This window comes from Hypanus sabinus, chromosome 16 (genome assembly GCF_030144855.1).
Source record: "Hypanus sabinus isolate sHypSab1 chromosome 16, sHypSab1.hap1, whole genome shotgun sequence".
NCBI classification, from domain to species: Eukaryota; Metazoa; Chordata; class Chondrichthyes; order Myliobatiformes; family Dasyatidae; genus Hypanus; species Hypanus sabinus.
Window position 1 is genome coordinate 89,637,458 of NC_082721.1, and position 23,487 is coordinate 89,660,944.

At 39.7% G+C, this 23,487-nt stretch overlaps 1 protein-coding gene across 1 annotated transcript; it reads right to left on the reverse strand.

The window, feature by feature from the left end:
• Positions 1 to 2,964: 2,964 nt before the first annotated feature.
• LOC132405888 (keratin, type I cytoskeletal 10-like) lies at positions 2,965 to 23,487 on the reverse strand. Its single transcript, XM_059990872.1, has 8 exons — positions 22,867 to 23,487; positions 20,370 to 20,452; positions 17,275 to 17,431; positions 13,638 to 13,799; positions 11,232 to 11,357; positions 10,065 to 10,285; positions 5,598 to 5,656; positions 2,965 to 3,898 (listed from the first exon to the last, which is right to left on the reverse strand). Exons 1-8 carry the CDS (start codon positions 23,353 to 23,355, stop codon positions 3,876 to 3,878), a joined length of 1,320 nt encoding a protein of 439 aa, XP_059846855.1. The 5' UTR covers positions 23,356 to 23,487; the 3' UTR covers positions 2,965 to 3,875.

The window sequence follows — 23,487 nt, forward strand, 5'->3', positions numbered from 1 at the left end:
AAGCCAGATATGGTGTTCAGATCCAAAAGCTTCATGATTCATAGAATATATCGAACTGCTGATTTGGAAAAGGAAAAAGTGGAGGTGTGTGCTTCATGATAACCTCTCAGTGGTGCTCTGATGTGGCAGTTTTGTCAAACTTGTGACCTTGAACACCTAATGGTCAAATGATACATGTTCTACTCACCTGAGGAGTTCTCCTCTATAATCCTGACTCAAGTTCACATGCCACCAGTGAGTGACTATAATCAAGTGCTTGAGATACCTCATGATATCATCTCCATATAAGAAGCCGTCCATCCCAACGCATTTCAAATCATAGTTGGAGATTTCAATTAGGCTTGTTTGAAGAAAACTCTGCCCAATTACCATTAGATATAACCTGTAGCATCAGAGGTCCCAACACACTATACCACTGTTGTGCTCAGATAAAGAATGCCTACTGATTAATGCCCAGGCTCATTTAGTAAGTTGGATCAATTGGCTGTCCTTCTCCTACCTGCATGCAGGCAGAGGCTAAAGAATAAAGCTCTAGCGTAGGACAACAAAGAGGTGGTTGTGGGAGAGAGAACAATGGCTTTAGGATTATTTTCAGTTGGTGGACTCAGCCATGTTCAAGGATTCATCTGTGGATCTCAATGAATACACCATGACTGTCACAGACTTTGTTCAAATAGTTGTAGACAAATGTGTTCTCACAAAGATATTCAGATGTCTTCACCAATCAGACATCTGGATGAACCATGAGATCCACAAACTGCTGAGGGCCAGATCAGAGGAATGGAACATTGTTGCAGAGAAGGAGCATCCATCCTCAGGGACCCCTACCACCCAGATCCTGCTTCCTACTCACTGCTGCCATCAGGAAGAATTTCAGGAACCTCAGGACTCACATCATCAGGTTCAGGAATAATTATTACTGCTTAACCATGAGGCTCATCAACCAAACATGACAATTTCATTCAACTTCACTTCATCATTAAAATATTCTGACAACCTATGGACTCACTTTTAATGATTCTTGATTTCATGATCTCAATATTTTTTGCTTATTTATTTATTATTACAATTTCTTTCTTTTTGCATACTTTGTGTCTTTTGCACACTAATTGACTGCCCAAGTAGATGCGGCCTTTCATTGATTCTATTATGAATTTATTGAGAATGCCCACAAGAAAATGCGTTTCTGGATTATATATGGTGACGTAGAAGTACTTTGATAATAAATTTACTTTGAACTTTGAAATTTGATACAGCTGGATTCATCACCAGCAAAGCCTGCCCCACCATTGAGCACACCTACATGTATCGCTGTCACAAGAAAGCATGAAGGACCACCCACCATCCAGATCATGCTCTCTTCTTGCCGTTATCATTGGGCAATGAATTCAGGAGCGTTAGGTCCCACACTATTAGGTTCAGAAGCAATTATTAGCCTGTAACAATTAGGCTCCTGAACCAGCATGGATAATTTCACTCAAAAGAACTCCAAACTGATTCCACGATGTACAGGTTCACTTTTCAAGGCCTCTACAACTCATGTTTCAATGTTGTTGCAACACACACAAAATGCTGGAGGAACTCAGCAGGCCAGGCAGCATCTATGGAAAAGAGTGCAGTCGACGTTTTGGGCCGAGACCCTTCAGCAGGACTATTACCAAGGGCACGTGATTTTAAGGTGACTGGAGGAAAGTATTGGGGAGGGATGTGTAAGGTAAGTTATTTAAAGTGAGAGGTTGGTGCATTAAACACACTGTATGGTGGTAGAGACGGATGTTAGAATGTTAGGAGAGTACAGCACTGGAATAGGCCATTCAGCCCACAATGTTGTGCTGAACCAGCTAAAAAGCAATTCAATAGCACCTACAGTGGTGCTAGAAAGTTTATGAACACCATAGAACTTCCTCTGTTTCTGAATAAATATACCTAAAATGTGATCAGATCTTTACCTAAGTCCTAAAACTCAATAAAGAAAACTCAAAGAAATAAACAACACAAAAACATTATACTCATTCATTTATTCATTGAGAAAAATGATCCAATATGCAGAACCAGAGAAAATTCTATGGGGTTTGACAAACTTTCTAGCATCACTGTAAATACTAATCCCTCCTACCTACACCATGTCCATATTCCTCCGTCTTCTTTACATCCATGTGTCTAACAAAATGTCTCTTAAAAGCTTCTAATGTATTTGCCTCTACCACCATACAAGACAGCACATTTCAGGCATCAACCACACTCTGAGCAAAATAACTTACTTCTCACATTCCCATTGAACCTATTCTCCTCACCTTCAAATTATGCCCTCTGGTATTACACATTTCAACCATGGGAAGCAGATACTTTCTGCCACTCTGTTTATATCTCACAATCTTCTAAACCTCTATCAAATCTCCCCTAAGCCTATGATGCTCCAGAGAAAACAAACCAAATTTATCCAGCCTTTTGTGATAGTATATGCCCTCTAAACCAGGCAAGCATCCTGGCAAACCTCTTCTGCACTCTCTCCAAAGCCTCAACATCCTTCCTATAGAGGGGTGACCAGAATTGTATGTGATACTCCAGGTGTGGCCTCACCAGAGTTTTATTAAGTTGCAATATAACCTCTTGACTTTTGAACTCAGTGCCTCAACTAGACATTCCATAAGCCTTCTTACCAGCTTATCAACCTGTGTAGCCACTTTCAAGGAGATACCGAGGTGCAACACTCCATCTGCCATTTCTCAACCCTTATCTGTTGTATTCTTTGCCTGTTTTCTACATTATCCACAACTCCACCAATCTTGGTATTATCTGCAAATTTATTAACCCATCAATCTATTTTTTCATCCAGGTTTTTTATATACATTACAAACTCTAAAGGTCCCATCACTAATCTCTGTGGAACCTGACTAATTACAGACCTGCAGTTCAAATGAGTCCCTTCAACCATTACCCTCTGTGTTCTATGCACAAGCCAGTTCTGAATCTAAGCATCTGCACACCTACGCATCTTAACCTCTGAGATTAGAGACATTAGAGACATCTAAAAAACTCTTAGATTGAGGACTATGTAGGATGGAGGGGTTGATTGATCTTGGAGTAGGTCAACAGGTTGGTACAACATTGTGGGCCAAAGGGACTATACGCATCAGGAATAGGGTTAGCTTTAGTGTTCCATATTCTATGTTCTATGAACGTGTAAAAAATGAATGGATATGGACATTTTGTAGGTGGAAGGGATTAGTTTAGTTAAGCATTTAATTGGTTCAGCACAACGTCATGGGCCAAGGGGCCTGTACTCAACTGTTCTATGTTCTATGTACGTATTCTCTTCCACTCCATCTCTGTTGTCTTGAACTCTCTGAACCTCCATACTCCTCATATTTGCTTATAGTTCTCTATCGTTGTTGGCTATACTTTCATTTAGTAAAGCCCTAATCTCTTGAACTCTCTCCTCTCCTTTAAGGAAGTTCTTTTAATATAAAATGTTTTGGCATCTTCCTGGCTTGTTGTCAATTTAGTTTGATACATCTCCAAGGGACATTTTACATCTTTAAAGACACCACATAGATGGTAATTTTTGATAAATAAATATATGCACATAACAGCGAATGCTGTTAAATGTTTTACTGATTTTATTGCCTCGACATCCCCCACCACTGCCATCACAAGCAATTGTCCATTGCTGAGTTAGAGCTATAACAATGAATATAAGCTACCAACCAAAGTAAAACGAGAAATACATGCCATTACACATCAGAAGAAGTCAGTGAGTACATAAGAAATGAAAAAGCTGCAACATAGAGGAATAACAAAGCCTTTTGTCCAAATGGAAGCAGAATGTTTCACCAAGCTCATACCAACGTTGCAATACATCTTTTGGAAAGTTGCTAATATGTACGTTTTATTGTTTCTGGAAAAAACAAATAAGTTATTACAAACCATGAAGAAGCAAGACAGGTAAACCTGCATCCAATGGTCAGAAGCATTTGCACTTGTAAAACATTCCATGCATTCCTTCCACAATCTCTTGGAAAGAAGTACTTTTTAAAAGAAAATGGACATTGGACATTGAACCTGTGAGCACTACCTCATTTTTTCAATATATATTCCTTTAACCTTTAACATCTGCTGGACGATGTCGAGGATGTTCTATGAGTCTGTGGTGGCCAGTGCTATCATGTTTGCTGTTGTGTACTGGGGCAGCAGACACCAACAGAACCAACAAACTCATTCGTAAGGCCAGTGATGTTGTGTGGGTGGAACTGGACTCTCTGATGGTGGTATCTGAAAAGAAGATGCTGTCCAAGTTGCATGCCATCTTGGACAACGTCTCCCATCCACTCCATAATGTACTGGTTAGGCACAGGAGTACATTCAGCCAGAGACTCATTCCACTGAGATGTAACATAGAGTGTCATAGGAAGTCATTCCTGCCTGTGGCCATCAAACTTTACAACTCCTCCCTCAGAGTGTCAGACACCCTGAGCCAATAGGCTGGTCCTGGACTTATTTCCACTTGGCATGATTAACTTATTATTATTTAATTATTTATGGGTTTTATATGGCAATATTTCTACACCATATTTGGTTGGCGTGGCTGTAACAAAACCCCAGTTTCCCTCAGAATCAATAAAGTATGTCTGTCTATCTGTATTTCTGTTTTTGCACGATGTTTAATCTCCAATAAACATACTGTAATTGATTGATTGATTGATTGATTGATTCTTCTATATTATCTATTGCATTGAACTGCTGTTGCTAAATTAACAAATTTCACAACATATGCTGGTGATAATTAACCTGATTCTGATTCTGAATTGCTGTTAGCTACAAAATGTTGCAGCTAACTCGCTTCTTAACTCCCTGAGATAGTGATGAAGGACTTATTAAAAAGGCAGAAAGTATGAAATAGAATTAATTTGGTAGCAGTGATGCATTTTGGTGAGATGGCTGATAATGGAGTCTAGAGTGAAAAACTCTAGAGGAACGCAGCAACTGTGGAGGGAGACAGATAGTTGCTGTTTCAGGTCATTACATATTATCTGGTCTGAAACTGAGGGCAGATATAGGTGGTTGAAAGAGGTGAAGGGAAGGTGTGAAGCAAGAGCTAGCAAGTGGTGGGCAGATCCAGGTGAGGAAATGGAGGATGGGAGAGTGTAAATAGTGACAGAGGCTGGGAGGCATTAGGTGGGCTGCAGATGATGGAATCTGATAACAGATGAAGGTGGAGCGTGGAACCAGTTAAGGGAGGTAGGGTGGGCAGACGGCAGCAGTGGAGTAAGTGAAACCAGTGGTTGGAGTATATGGGTGATAGGCAAACAGAATTAGAAAGAGAAAAGGTGATAAACTGGGATGAGTATGGGATTAGGAATTGCAGAGGACCTGAAATCTGTCAAACCATAGTGTTGTGACGCTATTTAAATGATAGGAATCATTTCAAGCAACTGCTTAACAAAACCATTTTGGAGTTGGAGGAACAGAGGAGTGTCTAGGGTTAGACATATTTAGTGAGCAGAACCTCCAGAAAATGGATGATTCCTCTACAGGAGAAAAAGTACTTTGTGACAGCATACCATGCAAGAAATATTTTATTTTAACTAAATGCTCACCAGTCTTAGTTATGGTTGTGGTTACTCCAGATGTCTCTTCTCCACCTGTAATACTAATGCTGTAACAAGACGCAAAACAGATTAATTATAAAGCATCCAGCGGTAATAAATGGTCAACCATGTTGTGCGAGTTTGGTGTCACTGGTGAGATGGTTTAAGTTCCTTTTACTTGAAGGCAGTTAGTTTGAGTTCTGACAAACACTCTAGCTGTTAAAATCATTAAAATCTCCGATGTTCTTGACTTAAAAACTAACATTTTTTTTTATTTCACCCAACAGTAGAATCTGATTATGGCATATTCTGCAGTGGATCCTCAGATTAGAACTGAATAATAGAATTGTTACAGCATAGTTAGATCCCAGATGTCTCCTAATAAAACAATCCTCTGAAAATTATTCTCTCTACAGTACCAATCTAATTTCATTCATTTCAAAGGTATAAATGATTCTTTTTTCACCACACTGTGAGCAGTGAATTCCTGATTGGAACCATGTTCATGTAAAGATATTTTTCATTGCATCTATTGCACAATTTTTGCCTAGAAATTTTAAACTTGTGTCACCATGTCCTTGAAATATTTGTTAATTTAGTTACAGATTGGCATGTATCACATTGTGGGAATCACTGAATTGTGGCTGAAAGAAGGTTATAGCTGGGTACTTAAAGTCCAAGAATGCACATTGTAGTGAATGGACAGGCAGATGGGCAGAAAGGATGGCCTAGCTCTGTTGGTAAAAAATGAAATCATATTAGAAAGAAGCGACATAGGATCAGAAGGTATTATAATATTTTTATATTTGTATATCTGTGAACTTGTAATGCTGCTGTGACTCTATAATTTCCTTCGGTATCAATAAAATACTTAACTTGTCAGTAGAGATAAAGAAGAGCAAGAGTAAAAATACCCTAATGGGAGCTATATACAGATCTCAAAACTGTTGGAATGATGTGGTCTGCAAATTACAATGGGAGATGGAAAAGGGCAGGATAGACAAAGGTGAAGCAGTGGATGTTGCGTACTTGGATTTTCACAAGGTCTTTGACAAGCTGACACACAAGGCTGCTTAACCAGTTAAGAGTTCATGATATTACAGGAAAGATTCTTGCTTGGATAAAGCAGTGGCTGATTGGCGGGAGGCAAAGAATGGGAATAAAGGAAGCCTTTTCTGGATGACTGCTGGTGACTAGTGGTATTCACAGAAGTCTGTGCTGGGGACACTTCTTTTTTATGTTATATGTCAATGACTTGGATGATGGAATTGATGGCTTTGTGGCCAAGTTTGCTGATCATAAGAAGATAGGTGGAGCGGTTGGGAGTACTGAGGAAGGAGAGAGGCTACAAAAGGACTTAGACAGATGAGGAGAATGAGCAAAGAATTGGCAGATAGTATACAATGGTTGGAAGTGTATGGTCACACACTTTGCTAGAAGAGATAAAAGGGTAGACAATTTTTAAATGGAGAGAAATTCTGAAACCTAAGGTGCAAAGGGACTTGGAAGTTGTCATGAAGAGTTCCCTAAAGGTTAATTTGCAGGCTGAGTCGGTGGTGAGGAAGGCAAATGCAATGTTAATATTCATTTTAAGTGGACTAGAATATAAAAGCAAGGATGTAATACTGAGACTTTATAAAACACTGGTGAGGCCTCACATGGAGCATTGTGAGCAGTTTTGGCCTCTTGTCTAGGAAGGGATGTGCCGACATTGGAGAGAGTTCAAAGGAGGTTCACAAAAATGATTCTTGGATTCATGCTTGTCACATGTGGGGTGTTTGATGGCTCTGCACCTGCACTCACTAGAATGCAGAAGAATAAAGGGTGTTCACACTGAAACCTATTGAATGTTGAAAGGCCTCAATATGGTAGATAAACAGATATTTCCTATGATGGGAAAGTCTAAGACTAGTGCACGCAGCCTCAGAATAGGGGGATGGAGGTTAAGAGAAATTTCTTTTCCAGAGGGTGGTTAATTTATTGCCACAGGTAGTTGTGGAGGTCAAGTCACTGGGTATATTTAAGGCAGAGGTTGTTAGATTCTTGACTAGTCAGAGCATGAACGGATACAGGGAGAAAGCAACGGTTTGTGGCTGAGAGGGAAATAGATCAGCCATAATGAAATGGCAGAGGAGACTCAATAGGTCAAAAGTTCTAATTCCTATGGTCTTATGGTCTAATTGGAACAGCCTTATCTAAAATGCACCATGATTGCTGTCACTCTGTCTAATCTCTACCAGGAAAGAAGGAAAGAACGTTAGCTTCTAATCCTAATCTAATTCAATGACTGGAATTCCTTGTCCCCAGAGTCAATCCAATAAATATTTCATCAGTCTCTCTTGGACCTTCACATCCTGTCAAATGAATGCCGCTCATGTGTTGGTTTGTTTTCATACTTCTGCAGCTAGAGTGGCTAATGTTATCCCACTTTTCAAGAAGGGAGGGAAGGAGAAAACGGAGAACTATCGCCCTGTTAGCCTAACGTCAGTCGTGGGGAAGATGCTTGAGTCCATTATTAAGGACGAAATAGTGGCACATCTAGATGGCAGAAATAGGATTAGGCCGAGCCAGCATGGATTTACCAAGGGCAAATCATGCTTGACTAATCTGTTGGAGTTTTTTGAGGGTGTAACAAGGATGTTAGACGAGGGTAAGCCAGTGGATGTTGTGTACCTAGATTTTCAGAAGGCATTCGATAAGGTGCCACATAGGAGATTGGTGAGTAAAATCAGAGCTCATGGCATTGGGGACAGGGTTTCAACATGGATAGAAAACTGGTTGGCAGATAGAAAGCAAAGGGTAGCAGTGAATGGGTGTTTCTCGGACTGGCTGGAGGTGACTAGTGGGGTACCACAGGGCTCTGTATTGGGACCACAGCTCTTTACGATTTATGTCAATGATTTAGATGAGGGCATTGAAAACTATATCAGCAAGTTTGCTGACATTACTAAATTGGGTGGCAGTGTGACATGCGAAGAGGACGTTAGGAGAATACAGGGAGACTTGGATAGGCTGGGTGAGTGGGCAGATACTTGGCAGATGTCATTTAATGTGAATAAATGTGAAGTTATCCACTTTGGAAGCAGGAAGCAGAGGGCAGAGTATTGTCTGAACGGTGTAGAGTTAGGTAAGGGAGAAATGCAAAGAGACCTAGGAGTCCTAGTTCACCAGTCAATGAAGGTGAATGAGCAAGTGCAACAGGCAGTGAAGAGGGCAAATGGAATGTTGGCCTTTGTTACAAGGGGAATTGAGTACAAGAGCAAGGATGTCCTTTTGCATTTGTACAGGGCCCTGGTGAGACCACACCTGGAATATTGTGTACAGTTTTGGTCTCCAGGTTTAAGGAAGGACATTCTGGAAATTGAGGAAGTGCAGCGTAGATTCACTAGGTTGATTCCTGGGATGGCAGGGCTGTCTTATGCAGAGAGATTGGAGAGATTGGGCTTGTACATGCTGGAATTGAGGAGATTGAGAGAGGATCTGAATGAAACGTTTAAGATAATTAAAGGATTTGATAGGATTGAAGCAGGAAATATGTTCCAGATGTTGGGAGAGTCCAGTACCAGAGGGCATGGATTGAGAATAAGAGGTCAGTTATTTAAAACAGAGTTGAGGAAGAGCTTCTTCTCCCAGAGAGTTGTGGAGGTGTGGAATGCACTGCCTTGGAAGACGGTGGAGGCCAATTCTCTGAATGCTTTCAAGAAGGAGCTAGATAGATATCTGATGGATAGGGAAATCAAGGGATATGGGGACAAGGCAGGGACTGGGTATTGATAGTGAATGATCAGCCATGATCTCAGAATGGCGGTGCAGACTCGAGGGGCCGAATGGTCTACTTCTGCACCTATTGTCTATTGTCTATTGTCTACTGGTAATTGATTTTTATTCTTATTGGCAAAAGGATTCAATGGGGCCAGTCTCTTGTAAAAATATATGGTACTGGAGCCAAGAGAACAACACAGTACTGCTCTGAAAAACAACAAAAATAAATTTGCTTTGACTCCTTAGCCTTGAGAAAGGTTTGCATCACCATATCGCCACTAACCCTAATTCTAGTCCCATTTCTTTTTTATTCATTTATGTCATTCTCTTTTACCTGAAGCATCTTTCCTTTTGTAAGCTGATCAATAAAAGAAAAAAATTGCATGTGTCAGAAATCTGAAGCAGAAAATCAAAGAAGTTGGAACCTCTCAGAAGCTCAGAAAGAAACAATGGAAGGAGAAACAATCAATGGTTCATGTTGGAGTTCCACCATCAGGTGATTAGTTCTGATGAAGGTTCTTTGACCTGAAATGTTAATTGTTTCCTGGTGCTGAGTGTTACAAAATATTAATTTAAATTTTCCAACTGCAGTGGCCAGTTTGATTTCATTTTCAATGGATCTTTTGTCTAGGTGTCTGGATCTCAATTTCTATTATTTAATTGGTGAACTACTATGGGAAATATGAAGTGTCAATGACCTTAAAAGCCACAAACCTGTTACTGCTGCCTTGCAGGAGAGTTCTGTAGGCTTCAATTTCCTTCTCAAGTTGCATCTTTTTGTTGATCAGCTCTTCATATGTTTTCGCTTTATTAATAATATCATTCCTCATATCGGTTAACTCCATTTGAAGTTTAGAAATGGTCATCTTTATACCATTAAGTTGATTGGCATATGACTCATTAATTTCTGCAATGCTATTTTCTAAAGAGAGGTTCTGCAGAATTGATGGGAAAAGGGAGAAAAATAGAGTTTTATTCTACTGGTCTTTCAAGAGATTGGTCAATGATATTGTGGGATTGTCTAGAAATTCATTCATTTCAGTCATTGGCTTGTGCCCATTCATTATGTCATGGGATCTAGACCATCAATCACTGTATGCATACTGTGTGCATACTGTATGGATCACTGTACATGTAGCAGAACATTGAGGTTTTAACATCACTCTCATTTTCCCTTCAACGTATGAAGGTTCCTTAAGATGAAGCATCAGTTTTCCTATTGGTGACTGGATGGAAAGAGACACCCTAAGCCAGAGGGTTTCATGATCGACTGGTCCACCACCCAGACAAGTAAAATAGAACTCATATATCGACAGACTCTAATTCGAACTCAACTTTCTGAAACTTACCCTCAGTATGTTACAGAAAAGAACAAGTTGGCTTTTTCTGAAATTCATCTGCTGTCAAATCAATTTCAGATGCAGGTGATAATGTGCAGAATTTAAAATGAAGATGAGAATTTGGAAAACTTGTGGCCAGGGAATTCATTGTTATTCTTTGCCTCCTGTATTATAACAGTGCTGCTGCCTCACAGCTCCAAGGTCAAGTTTGATCCTTTCACATCACAAAAATGTTATGGTAGGTAAATTATTCTTTAGTGTAGGTATGTAACAAAATAATCAAAGGAGGATTGATGGGTATGCAAGACAGAATAATTTATGAGGGTGCAGAGAGATAAAGGAAGAGGAAATTGCATTGTTGGAGAAATAGCAAGAACTGAACGGCTTCTGTCCTTATTGTCATAACTAAATGAATGAGTTCAAAGTTCAAAGTGTGTCTTACTGTTCAGGTTATAACCCAATATTATGTCTAGTGAATTTGTCAGCAATTATTGAGAAACTTACTAGCCTTTTGCTGAAACTAAATCACTATTTTACTTACCGCACTTAACAGAGAGTCATACTCAGCCTGAAGAGTCTGACATTGTTGACGTAGTTCCTTCAGCTGCACTTTTGTGCTTTCTGCTGCCTCACTCACTTGAACCTTTTGAATCGTTTGTGTTTCGATCTTGTATTAGAGGGAAGGATGCATAAAAAATGACAAATCCTTTATAAAATCAAAACTCTGGTCAATCATACAATAACAAAATGTCAACTGTTCTCTTATCTCAAATACTTCCCAGATTGTTGCGAAATCAGTCTGCATACATTTAATTATTTCCTCCTCTGTGTTAGTGAGACTCAAAGTAGATGGGGGAGGGGGGGTCTGCTTCATTGAGCACCTTCAGATTGGCTGCCACAATAACAGGATTTTTCAGTGGCCACTCATTTAAATTCTACTTCCCATTCCCATTCTGACATGTCAGTCCATGTCCTCTTCTACTGTCATGATGAAGCCACTCTCAGGTAGGATGAGCAGCACTTCATATTCCATCTGGGTAACCCTCTAACTTAATGACATGAATAGTAAATTCTCTAACTTCTAGTATTTGCTTCTCCTTCATCTTCTCTCTTTTTTCATCCCCCATTCTGGCTTTCCTCTTACCCTTTCTCTTCTCTTCTCTTCACCTACCTATCATCTCCTCTGTTACTCCTCCTCCTTCCCTTTCTTTATTGGTCCATAGTCCTCTCCTATCAGATTCCTTCTTCTTCAGCCCTTTGCCTTTTCCAAATATCAACCCCCCCCCCCCCCCAGCTTATCAGTTCATCCCCCTCACTCACTCACTCACTTTTCCCTTCACCTGGCATCACCAATCACTTGTCAGCTTGTACTCCCTCACCACCCCCATATTCTTATTTTGTCTTCTTCTCTTTTTTTTCCATTCCTGATGAAGGGTCTCAACCTGAAACATCAGCTGTTTATTCTTCTCCATTGTTGCTATTTGAAGCATTGAGTTCCTCCAGCATTTTGTGTGTGTTGCTCTGAATGTCTGCATCTGCAGAATCTGTTGTACTTAGCTATTTCCATTGGTCATGAATCAGACATGAACTCAGTGGCATCTTTATTAAATACACCTGTACCGCTGCTTATTAATGCAAATATCTAATCAGTCAATCATATGGCAGCAACTCAATGCATAAAAGTAAACAGACATGGACAAGAGGTTCAGTTGTTGTTCAGACCAAACATCAGAAAGGGTAAGAAATGTGATCTAAGTGACTTTGATTGTGGAATGATTGTAGGTGCCAGACGGGATGGTTTGAATATCTCAAAATCTGTTGATCTCCTGAGATTTTCACACACAACAGTAAGAAAAATAAAAAAAAACATCCAGTGAGCAGCAGTTCTATGGGTGAAAAGAGAGATAAAGAGAGAGGTCAGAAGAGAATGGCCAGACTGGTTCAATCTGACAGGAAGGTGACATTAAATCAAATTATCACACATTAGAATAGTGTGATAAGAAGATAATGAGCATCTCTGAATGATATAGCTTGCTATAGCAGCAGAAGACCACAAACACATACACTCAGTGACCATTTTATGATGTCCAGGAGGTACTGAATAAAGTGTCCTCTAAGTATAGTTGTTAAGATGGACATTGCAATACTTCAAGAGATTTCTCAGATGCCAAGACTTGTCAAATTTAATAAGTCCAAATTTCACCCTCATTACCTCTATAGAGTTGTATTGCGATATGTCAATAGCCTGGAGTCACTTGGAAGCAATAGGAGTCCTGTAGTTAATCCAGATGGTGTTATACAGTTATAGGTTTTGCTGGCAAGGGGCATCATGGCACTGGGTAGCGACTTTATAGAACCATTTAAATTTATGAGATGCATAGGCAGGTCTATGGCAACAGCCTTTTCCTTAGGGGCATCCAAAACCAGAGGCATATGTTTAGCATGAAAAAAGAAAAATGTAAAAGGGACCTGAGGGGCAATGTTTTCATGCAGAAAGTGGGTGAGTAGATGGAATGAGCTGCCAGACAAAGTGGTTGAGGCTGGTAAAATACTACCATTTAAGAAGCACTTTGACATTTACGTGGAAGGGCATGGTTTAGAGGGATATGAGCCAATCAAAGGACATTGTGACTAGCTGGGGAGGCACTGTAGTCAGCATGGACTGTATCTGACCTGTATTTTTCTATAACAAGGCTCTATAACAAGGGATCAAAGATGCTGGAATTTGGAGTGACAATCTGTTGGTGGGTGGGGTAGGAGTAGGGAACTGCGCTAACGTAAGTCCTTTTCTCCCACCAGTACTGCTTGGTTCCTCTCTATTGATAGAACAGATATCTATAGAACAGATACCTGCTCTATTGGTTTTATTATTTCATTCCAGCAGGTAGGTTTCAAATCATTCACTCAAGAAGTCTCTAAGGCAGAAATACAGAAAAAGCAAACTCACCTCAGCAGCAAGCCAGTTGTCTAGATTCTCTTTGTTCTTCTTGCACATGGCTTCATAATTTAGTCGCAATTCTTCCAGTGCCTTGGTCACGTCAGGAGAAGAAGCAGCTTCCACATTCACACTAACAGTCCCAGTAATATGTTTTTTCAACTCAACCAATTGCTATAAAAATGAAAATTACAAACTCATTGCCATTTTCTCCAGCTAGATATTCACAACATTGCAAAATTCAAAAGAAATCCAAAGTAAATCAAAGTATACATATAACCATATAACATATAACCATATAACAATCACAGCACGGAAACAGGCCATCTTGGCCCTCCTAGTCCATGCCGAACCCTTAATCTCACCTAGTCCCACCTACCCGCACTCAGCCCATAACCCTCCACTCCTTTCCTGTCCATATACCTATCCAATTTTACCTTAAATGACACAACTGAACTGGCCTCTACTACTTCTACAGGAAGCCCATTCCACACAGCTATCACTCTCTGAGTAAAGAAATACCCCCTCGTGTTTCCCTTAAACTTCTGCCCCCTAACTCTCAAATCATGTCCTCTAGTTTGAATCTCCCCTACTCTCAATGGAAACAGCCTGTTCACGTCAACTCTATCTATCCCTCTCAAAATTTTAAATACCTCGATCAAATCCCCCCTCAACCTTCTACACTCCAATGAATAGAGACCTAACTTGTTCAACCTTTCTCTGTAACTTAATTGCTGAAACCCAGGTAACATCCTAGTAAATCGTCTCTGCACTCTCTCTAATTTATTGATAACTTTCCTATAATTCGGTGACCAGAACTGCACACAATATTCCAAATTTGGCCTTACCAATGCCTTGTACAACTTTAGCATTACATCCCAACTTCTGTACTCAATGCTTTGATTTATAAAGGCCAGCGTTCCAAAAGCCCTCTGCACCACCCTATCTACATGAGACTCCACTTTCAGGGAACAATGCACAGTTATTCCTAGATCTCTCTGTTCCTCTGCATTCCTCAATGCCCTACCATTTACTCTGTATGTTCTATTTGGATTATTCCTGCCAAAATGTAGAACCTCACACTTCTTAGCATTAAACTCCATCTGCCAACATTCAGCCCATTCTTCTAACCGGCATAAATCTCCCTGCAAGCTTTGAAAATCCACCTCATTATCCACAACACCTCCTACCTTAGTATCATCGGCATACTTACTAATCCAATTTACCACCCCATCATCCAGATCATTTATGTATATTACAAACAACATTGGGCCCAAAACAGATCCCTGAGGCACCCCGCTAGTCACCGGCCTCCATCCTGATAAACAATTATCCACCACTACTCTCTGGCATCTCCCATCTAGCCACTGTTGAATCCATTTTATTACTCCAGCATTAATACCTAACGACTAAACCTTCTTAACTAACCTTCCATGTGGAACTTTGTCAAAGGCTTTGCTGAAGTCCATATAGACTACATCCACTGCCTTACCCTCGTCAACATTCCTCGTAACTTCTTCAAAAAATTCAATAAGGTTTGTCAAACATGACCTTCCACGCACAAATCCATGCTGGCTACTTCTAATCAGATCCCGTCTATCCAGATAATTATAAATACTATCTCTAAGAATACTTTCCATTAATTTACCCACCACTGATGTCAAACTGACAGGTCTATAATTGCTAGGCTTCCTTCTAGAACCCTTTTTAAACAATGGAACCACATGAGCAATACGCCAATCCTCCGGCGCAATCCCCGTTTCTAATGACATATTAAAGATCTCCGTCAGAGCTCCTGCTATTTCTACACAAATTTCCCTCAAGGTCCTGGGGAATATCTTGTCAGGACCCGGAGATTTATCCACTTTTAAATTTCTTAAAAGCACCAGTACCTCCACCTCTTTAATTGTCATAGGTTCCATAACTTCCTTACTTGTTTCCCACACCTTACACAATTCAATATCTCTCCCATTTACTAAGTTGAGATTCATTTTCATGTAGATATTCACAGTAGATACACAATAGAATCAATGAAAAACTGCACATAATAAAGATGGACAAACAACCAATGTGCAAATAATAACAAATTGTGCAAATACAAGAAAAAAGTAAAATGATAATAATAAACAAATAATAGATATTGAGTTGTAGAATCCTTGAAAGTGAGTCCATAGTGTGTGGAATCAGTTCAGTGTTGGGGTAAGAAGTTATCCCCCCAGTTCGCCCTAATGCCTAACAGTTGAAGGGCAATAACTGTTCCTGAATGTAGTGGCCTGGCACCTGAGCCTCCTGTACCTTCTTCCTGATGGCAGCAGCAAGAAGAGAGCATGCACTGGATGCTGGGCATCCTCAATAACGCTGTTGCTGTCCTGCAACATTGCTCCTTACAGATGGGCTGTAGTCTCTACTCTCTGCCAGTAATGAAATAAAGACTTTGATGAAGTTCATCTACTTTCCAATCCAGATACTCAATAACGTGTCACCAGATGCCCTAAGGAACAGTTCTACAGTTATACTGTTCACAGTAATCTGACTTGTATCATGGCCTGGTACTGCAATTTCAAGGTGCAGGAATGCAGAGAGTAGAGGACACAGTTGGACCATCAAGGTCACAGATCTTTCAAACAATCTCAATATTGTTGTCTTTGTCACCAAAGAAATTTGCACATTTCTACAGATGTACTGTGGCGAGTTTTCTAACTGGTTGAATCACCATCTGGTATGGAGGGGCCACTGCACAGGATCAGAAAAATCTGCAGTAGGTTGCAAACTCAGCCAGCTCAGTCATGGGTACTAGCTTCTGCAGCATCAAGGTGATTCTCACCACCCTGGACATGCCCTCTTCTCATTGCTACCATCAAGGAGGAGATACAAAAGCCAGTAGACGTGCTCTCAATGTTTTATGAACAACTTCTTTAACACCACCATCAGATTTCTGATCAATGAACCCATGATCAATACTGTACTATTCTAGTTCTCTTTTCGCACTACTTATTTAATTTTTATTATATGTATCTTATTGTAATTTATAGTTTTTTGTGTATTGCACTGTATTGCTGCCACAAAACAACAAATTTCATGGCAATACAGAGGAAAACAAAACTAGAATATAGAATGAGTGTTGCAGACAGGTAAAATGCAGAGCAGGTAGACAATATGGTTCAAAATATGATCTGGTAAATTGTGAAATCTAGAGTGCATCTTATCACACTAAAGAACCATTCAATTGTCTTATAATGGCAGGATAGAAGCTGTCCTTGAACCTGCTGGTACATGTTTTCAGGCTTTTGTATCTTTTAAGAAAAGCTTCTTCCCTTCCACTATCAGATTTCTGAATGGCCCATGACCCTGTGAACAATACCTTATGAATCATCTTTTGCACTATTTATTTAAATATTGTTAACTTATATATTCATTTTTATGTCTTGCACAGTACGTGCTGCAAAACAACAAATTTTGGAACATAGGTCAGTGATAGCAAACCTAATTTCAATTTTAACACAGTATAAAGTTGTTAAAAATTAGTTTTTCTAATAAATGTATCTTTCAATTAGATTGGCATTAATACAGCACTTTGGAACATTTTTCTTGCCGACATCATGGTCCTTAGAGAGAAAGAGGCCACTGCCAAAGGTGAAGACAACCTTACCTCCTCATGATCCTTCTTCAAATACACCAGCTCATCCTGGGCGCTAGTTAGGTCACTTTCCAAGTCTTTGCAATTGCAAATATATTCATCCTTTATTGCTTTGAGATCAGCAATATCAGCTTCCACAGACAGTCTGGTGTTTAACTCATTTTCATATCTAATTTGAAGATGTATAAAATAAGGAAGTTGTTTAAATTGAACGTGAAATATAAAAGCAAAGGGCTCAAAATAACAAACTTGTACATTATGAGGGAATTATAGTTCAATATCGATTGAGGCTCAAATATAGACAAAAATTATTTTAAAGGTAAATATGTATTAATAATTTATTACACTGTTAGTCTTACTATTATCCCATAAGAAATGATGTGGAAAGGATGTTTCCTTAAGTGGACAAGAGGGTACAGATTCCATATAAAGAATGTCCCTTTAGAACAGAGATGAGGAGGAATTTCTTTTGGGAAAGGGTAGTTTACCTATGAACTTCTTTGCCACAGATGACTGTGGAAGCCAAGTCATTATGTGAATTTAAAGCAGAGCTTGATAGGTTCTTAATTGGTAAGAACATTAAGGGATCTTTTGGGAGAAGACAGGAGAAAGGGGGTTGAGAGGAATAATAAATCAGCCATGATGAATGGTGGAGCAGACTCGATGGGCTGTATGATGTAATTCTGCTCCTATGTCTTATCCTTAACTGATTTACACTGCGATAGCAATACATGCAGAAGAAATTGATTTTATAATCAGGTATTTCTGCATCAGGACACTTATAGCTGGGAAGTGATTACAATTCCATTATAATATGAAAGTTCACACAGGCTCAGGTCAACAGCACACATTTTGTATATATGTGTGTGTGTGTGTAAACAGTGAGTGTACATATTCCTAGTAGGGCTGGCATTAATTGTTCATATTTAGTTGGTCCTTGATGACTTAGAGCTGAGATGCATATGGGAGAGAGACTGAAAATCTGGTTGAGTGGTGCTACAACAACAACCTCTTGCTCAATGTCAGCAAAACCAGGGTGCTGTTTATTGATTTCAGGAGAAGGAAACCAGTGGTCTATGAGCTAGACCTCATCAGAGGATTAGAGGTGGAGAGGATCAGCAACTTTGAAATTCCTCAGTGTTATAATTTCTGAGAACCTGTCCAGGGACCAACATATAAGTGTAATTACGAAGAAAGCAAGACAGCACCTCTGTTTCCTTAGGCATGATATCTAAAACTTAAAGAAACTTCTACAGATGTGTAGTGCAGTGGAGTGTATATTGACTGGCTGCATCACAACCTGGTTTGGAAACACTTATGCCCTTGAATGGAAATTCCTACAAAAAGTAGTGGATATGACCCAGTCCATCACAGGTAAAGCTCTCCCCACCAATGAGCACATCTGCACAGAGTATTGTTGCAGGAAAGCAGCATCCATCATCATGGTCCCCACCACCCAGGTGATGCTCTCTTCTCACTGCTGCCATAAAGGCAAAGGTACAAGAGCCTGAGGACTCACACCGCCAGGTTCAGGAACAGTGAAAACTGCTCAACCATCATGTTCCTGAAACACAGGATCATTGAACTGTTTCTACAACCTAAGGACTCCCTTTCAAGAACATTTCATCTCATGTTCTTCATGTTTATTTCTTAATTATTTATTACTATTATTTATCTCTTTTTGTATTTACGAAGTTTGTTGTCTTTTGCACATTGGTTGAAAACCCATTTGGAGCAGTCTTTCATTGATTCTATTATGTTTATTGTCTTATTAAACATTTATTGAAATGCCCATAAGAAAATGAATCTCAGGATTGTATATGGTGACATATACATACTTTGATAATAAATTTACTTTGAACTTTGAACTTTTCTTGAATGGACCCACTTGTTTGTGTTTTTAGACCACAGCTGAAAGAGAAACTCATTGCCAGGGATCTCAAGTCATTTAGACCAGATCAACAAATTTCTTCAAGAAGATTGGTGAATCTAATGTAATGTTGACACTTCCCTTTTACTTGCAGATTTATTTAACTAACAAATTAAACTTCACAACTACTGTGCCCCTTTTTCTAAATTACTCCAGGTTTCTGAATTACTAACCCAATAACGTAATTACCATACAGAGAATATCGAAAAAGAACTGCAGATGCTAGAAATCTGAAATAAAAACAAAATATCGAAGCTCTCTAACAACATATGAGAAGCAACAACAAAGTTAATATTTCAGATCTGAAACTTTTAATGAGAACTCTTTCCCGGTGCTGACAAAGTCTGCAGACATGAAGTGTTCACTGTCATCAGTGGCTTCAAAGCCAATGCAGAAGATTCTCAGGGATAGGATTTAAACACAATTCAAAAGGCATTGCACCTTCTAGATTTGATCAAGGTTGTGAGGAGGGTAGTAAAGGTGACTAATGAAGGTGGTGCAGTGGGCATTATCAACATGAGCTTTCTTTAAGGCATTTGACAATGTTCCTCATGGTAGTCTGAGCTAGAAGGATAAGATGTATGAGATCTACAGTGACTTTGGAGTTGGGGTTCTGAATTAACTTGTCAGCAGATTCAGTAGGCTGGATAGTGTAATTCTGCTCCTCAGTCTTCTGGTGTTATGATTAAATCCATTTCTTACTCCATAGATTCTGCCTGACTTGTTGAGTGGTAATGAGTGGTAACAGCAGTCTAAAAGACCCTTCACTACAGCAACTGTTCAAGCAGAAGGATACATCATTAACTTGCAAAAGTTCTAGCTGTATTGATTGTCAGAAGCACGAGTACATCTGTACACAAGTGTAATGAAAAGCTTACTTGCAGCAGCATCACAGGCACTGTATAAGTGACACTCACAAGAAAAGCATAAATTAAATTAATTTTTATCAGAAAGAGCGGGGTAGCTGAAAGAACATTGCATACATATTAAGCAGCAAATTATATGTTTAGTGATTATCAGAAAGGTCTAATTTTCCTATTATCTATTTCAATGGCCACACTCCCAGCAATTAAGAATAGGGACTAAATGTTGCTTTTGTTAATGATACCCACATGATTTTTGAAAGGCTTGAACTTTAAAAAGTAATTCTGGAGAAGTCAAGAAATAGCTCACACACTTAGTTTGGAAGTCTCTTGCTGCCAGAGTTGCATTGTCAAGGTCCAGAGCCAGCCGTGCATTTCCGAGGTGAATCTGCAAAATCTGAAGAACAAAATCACAGTGAGTTACCTCTTAGGTGTGCAAGACATGTAGTTGAATTGTTATGATCCATAAGGTGCCGTCCTCATTGGTGTTTGGAATAGTGACCCCCAAGGTGCATTAAACTCTGGTGCTAAGGGTGTACACCAGTTCAAATATTCAACAGTGTCTCCATTATAAAAGCCTGCTCCACATCACCCATGCATGACATCATACCTAATGATCTACACTCTGTGTCCACTTTATTAGGAGTGAAACCCGGTGTGGACTTCTGCCGCTGTAGCCCATCCACTTCAAGATTCAATGTGTTGTGCATTCAGAGATTCTCCTCTGCACACCACAGTTGTAACATGTGGTTATTTGAGTAATTGTCACCTTCCTGTCAGTTTGAACCAGTTTGGCCATTCTCCTCTGACCTCTCTTGTTAACAAGGCATGTTCGCTAACAGAACTGCCACACTAGATGCTTGTTTTTACTTTTGCACCATTCTCTGTAAAGTCTAGAGATTGTTGAAAGTGAAAACCCTAGGAAATAAGTAGTTTCTGAGATGTTCAATCGACCCTCTCTGGCACCAATAATCATTCCATAGCCAAAGTCACCTAGATCACATTTTCCCCCATTCTGATGTTTTGTCTGACAAAACCTCTTGACTATGTCAGCATATTTTTATGCATAGAATTTCTGCCACATGACTTGCTGATTAGATATTAGCATTAACAAGCTGGTGTGCAGATGTACCTAATAAAGTGGCCACTACCACCCAGGATGTCTGTGCTAAACCTGAGAAGGTTTCTCAAATGGGTGACACTGTGCCATCAGGGAAGGGCACATTGTTTATAAACTTATTGTCCTTCAGTCAGAATAAGGAAGGATTCCAAGTTTCCAAGTTCTGGTCTGTTTTGTTATTGTGTGCAATTGTGTGCCCTTTATTTAAGAAAGGATGTGGCAGCATTGGAGAGGGTCCAAAATACCTCTTCAATGCTGTCCCAGGAATGAAAAAGTTAACATATGAAGAGTGTTTGATGGCTCAGGGCCTGTATTTGTTAGAGTTTAGATTAGAAGAATGAAGGTGGGGGGGGTTCTCATTGAAAACTTTTGAAAGGCCCCAATATAGAGGAAGTGGAGAGAGTGTTTCCAATAGTGGGAAGTCTATGATCAGAAGGCAGTCTCAGAATAGAGGGACATACCTTTAGACCAGGGATGAGGAGATATTTTTCTGGCCAGAGGGTGGTGTATCTGTGGAATTCATTTCACAGATGTCTGTGGGTTCCAAGTCATTGGTATATTTGAAGTTGAGGTTGATAGGTTCTTAATTAGTAAGGATATCAAAGATTATGGGAAGAAGGAAGGAGAATGGGGTTCAGAGGGATAATATATCAGCCATATCCTGCCACTGCCTGTAAGGAGTTCATACCTGCTCTTTGTGACCATATGCATTTCCTCGGTTTTCTCCCACAATCTGAAGACATACCGGTTGGGAGGTTAATTGGTTATTGTAAATTGTCTTGTGATCAGGCTAGGGTTGTTGGATGGTGCAGCTCGAAGGGCTGGAAAGGCCTGTTTTGTTCTGTGTCTCAATCACCCAATAAATGAATGCATAATTGAATGGCAGACAAGATATGATGGGCTGAGTGGCCTCATTCTGCTCTTATGCATGTCTTTTGTCTTAAGGTTCTGCATATAAAAACGTTATCACACAATTGAACAACCAGCCAATGGAATCATTAATGAACAGCTGGTCTGCTTGCAGAGATAGGGTTCAACTTCAGAAATAGTTTAAAACAGTAGAGTTGTCATTGCGTAGAAAAAAAACTGAGATATTAAGTAACAGATCACCTTTCAGCAATGCAAATATAAGCAACAATTAAAACTTATCAACTGTCATCCTGTCATCCTGTTCAATAAAATGTTGCCTCTGTATCAAATGAAAGTCCCTTTATGCCTGACTTACCAACCTAAATTCGAAACTAAAGTAGTGTAGATTTCAAAATAGTTCTCTAGACTTGTATCCATTTTGCTTATGGGTCTGAACCAGTTGAACATGCTCAGTGAATCTTCTGAAGTTCAATTCTCTCCTTATAAACAAACATTCAGTGTAAGACCTTCAATCTTGTTTCCTGATCTGCTGGCAATTTATCAGCCCCTCCCCCCTCTTTTATTCCTTATCCTGAGCTCTGGGCAAAAAGTTGCACATTCTGAACAACTTAAGTTCTATACCAATTCTGGAACAAGTTGAGAATTATTGATATGTCAAGAAGTGCACTTCAGAACAGCATCAGTGAACTAAGCAGAACAACAAAAGTAAGTAAGACATTTCTCCAGTAAATGTCCATCTCACCTCCCCACAAAATAAACATATTAAACATATAAAAGGAAAATACAGTTATGCTTGTGTTCTTACAGAAGTTACCTCTTACCTGTTCTCTCAGGGGCTTGATTATTTCATCATAGGCAGAATAGTTAATCGTTTTCAAAGCTGAGCCCACTTGGAATTCTTTAAGCTGCAATTCCAGCTCTGTGTTTGATTTCTCCAGGGTCTTCACCTGCTCCAGATAACTGGACAGCCTGTTGTTCAGGTTAATCATGGTCTCTTTCTCATCACTAATGATGCCTCCTGACTTACTGCTTAAGGAAGAGCTTCCACTAAAGTTTGATCCACTAAATCCTGCTCCACTAAAGCTTGATCTACCAACTCCTGATGCACTAAAGCTTGATCCACCATATCCTGATGCACTAAAGCTTGATCCACCATATCCTGATGCACTGAGGCCACCGGAACTAAAGACAGATTTAGAAATCCCACCAAAAGACCCTGTTCCCACATTTCTTCCTCGGTATGACATAGAGCTCAAGGATGAGAAGCTTCCACCGCTCCCAGATATGGATGGTCTAAACTGTCCTAACATATTACCTAAAGTCGATGGTAACTATTTCACTCTAGCTTTCAACAGAGGATGAAGTAAAGCCTCTGAATGCACAAGCTAATTTTGCGTGAGTTGTTGGCCCAAAAAGCTCAGGATGGAGTTATCTAGTTGGGA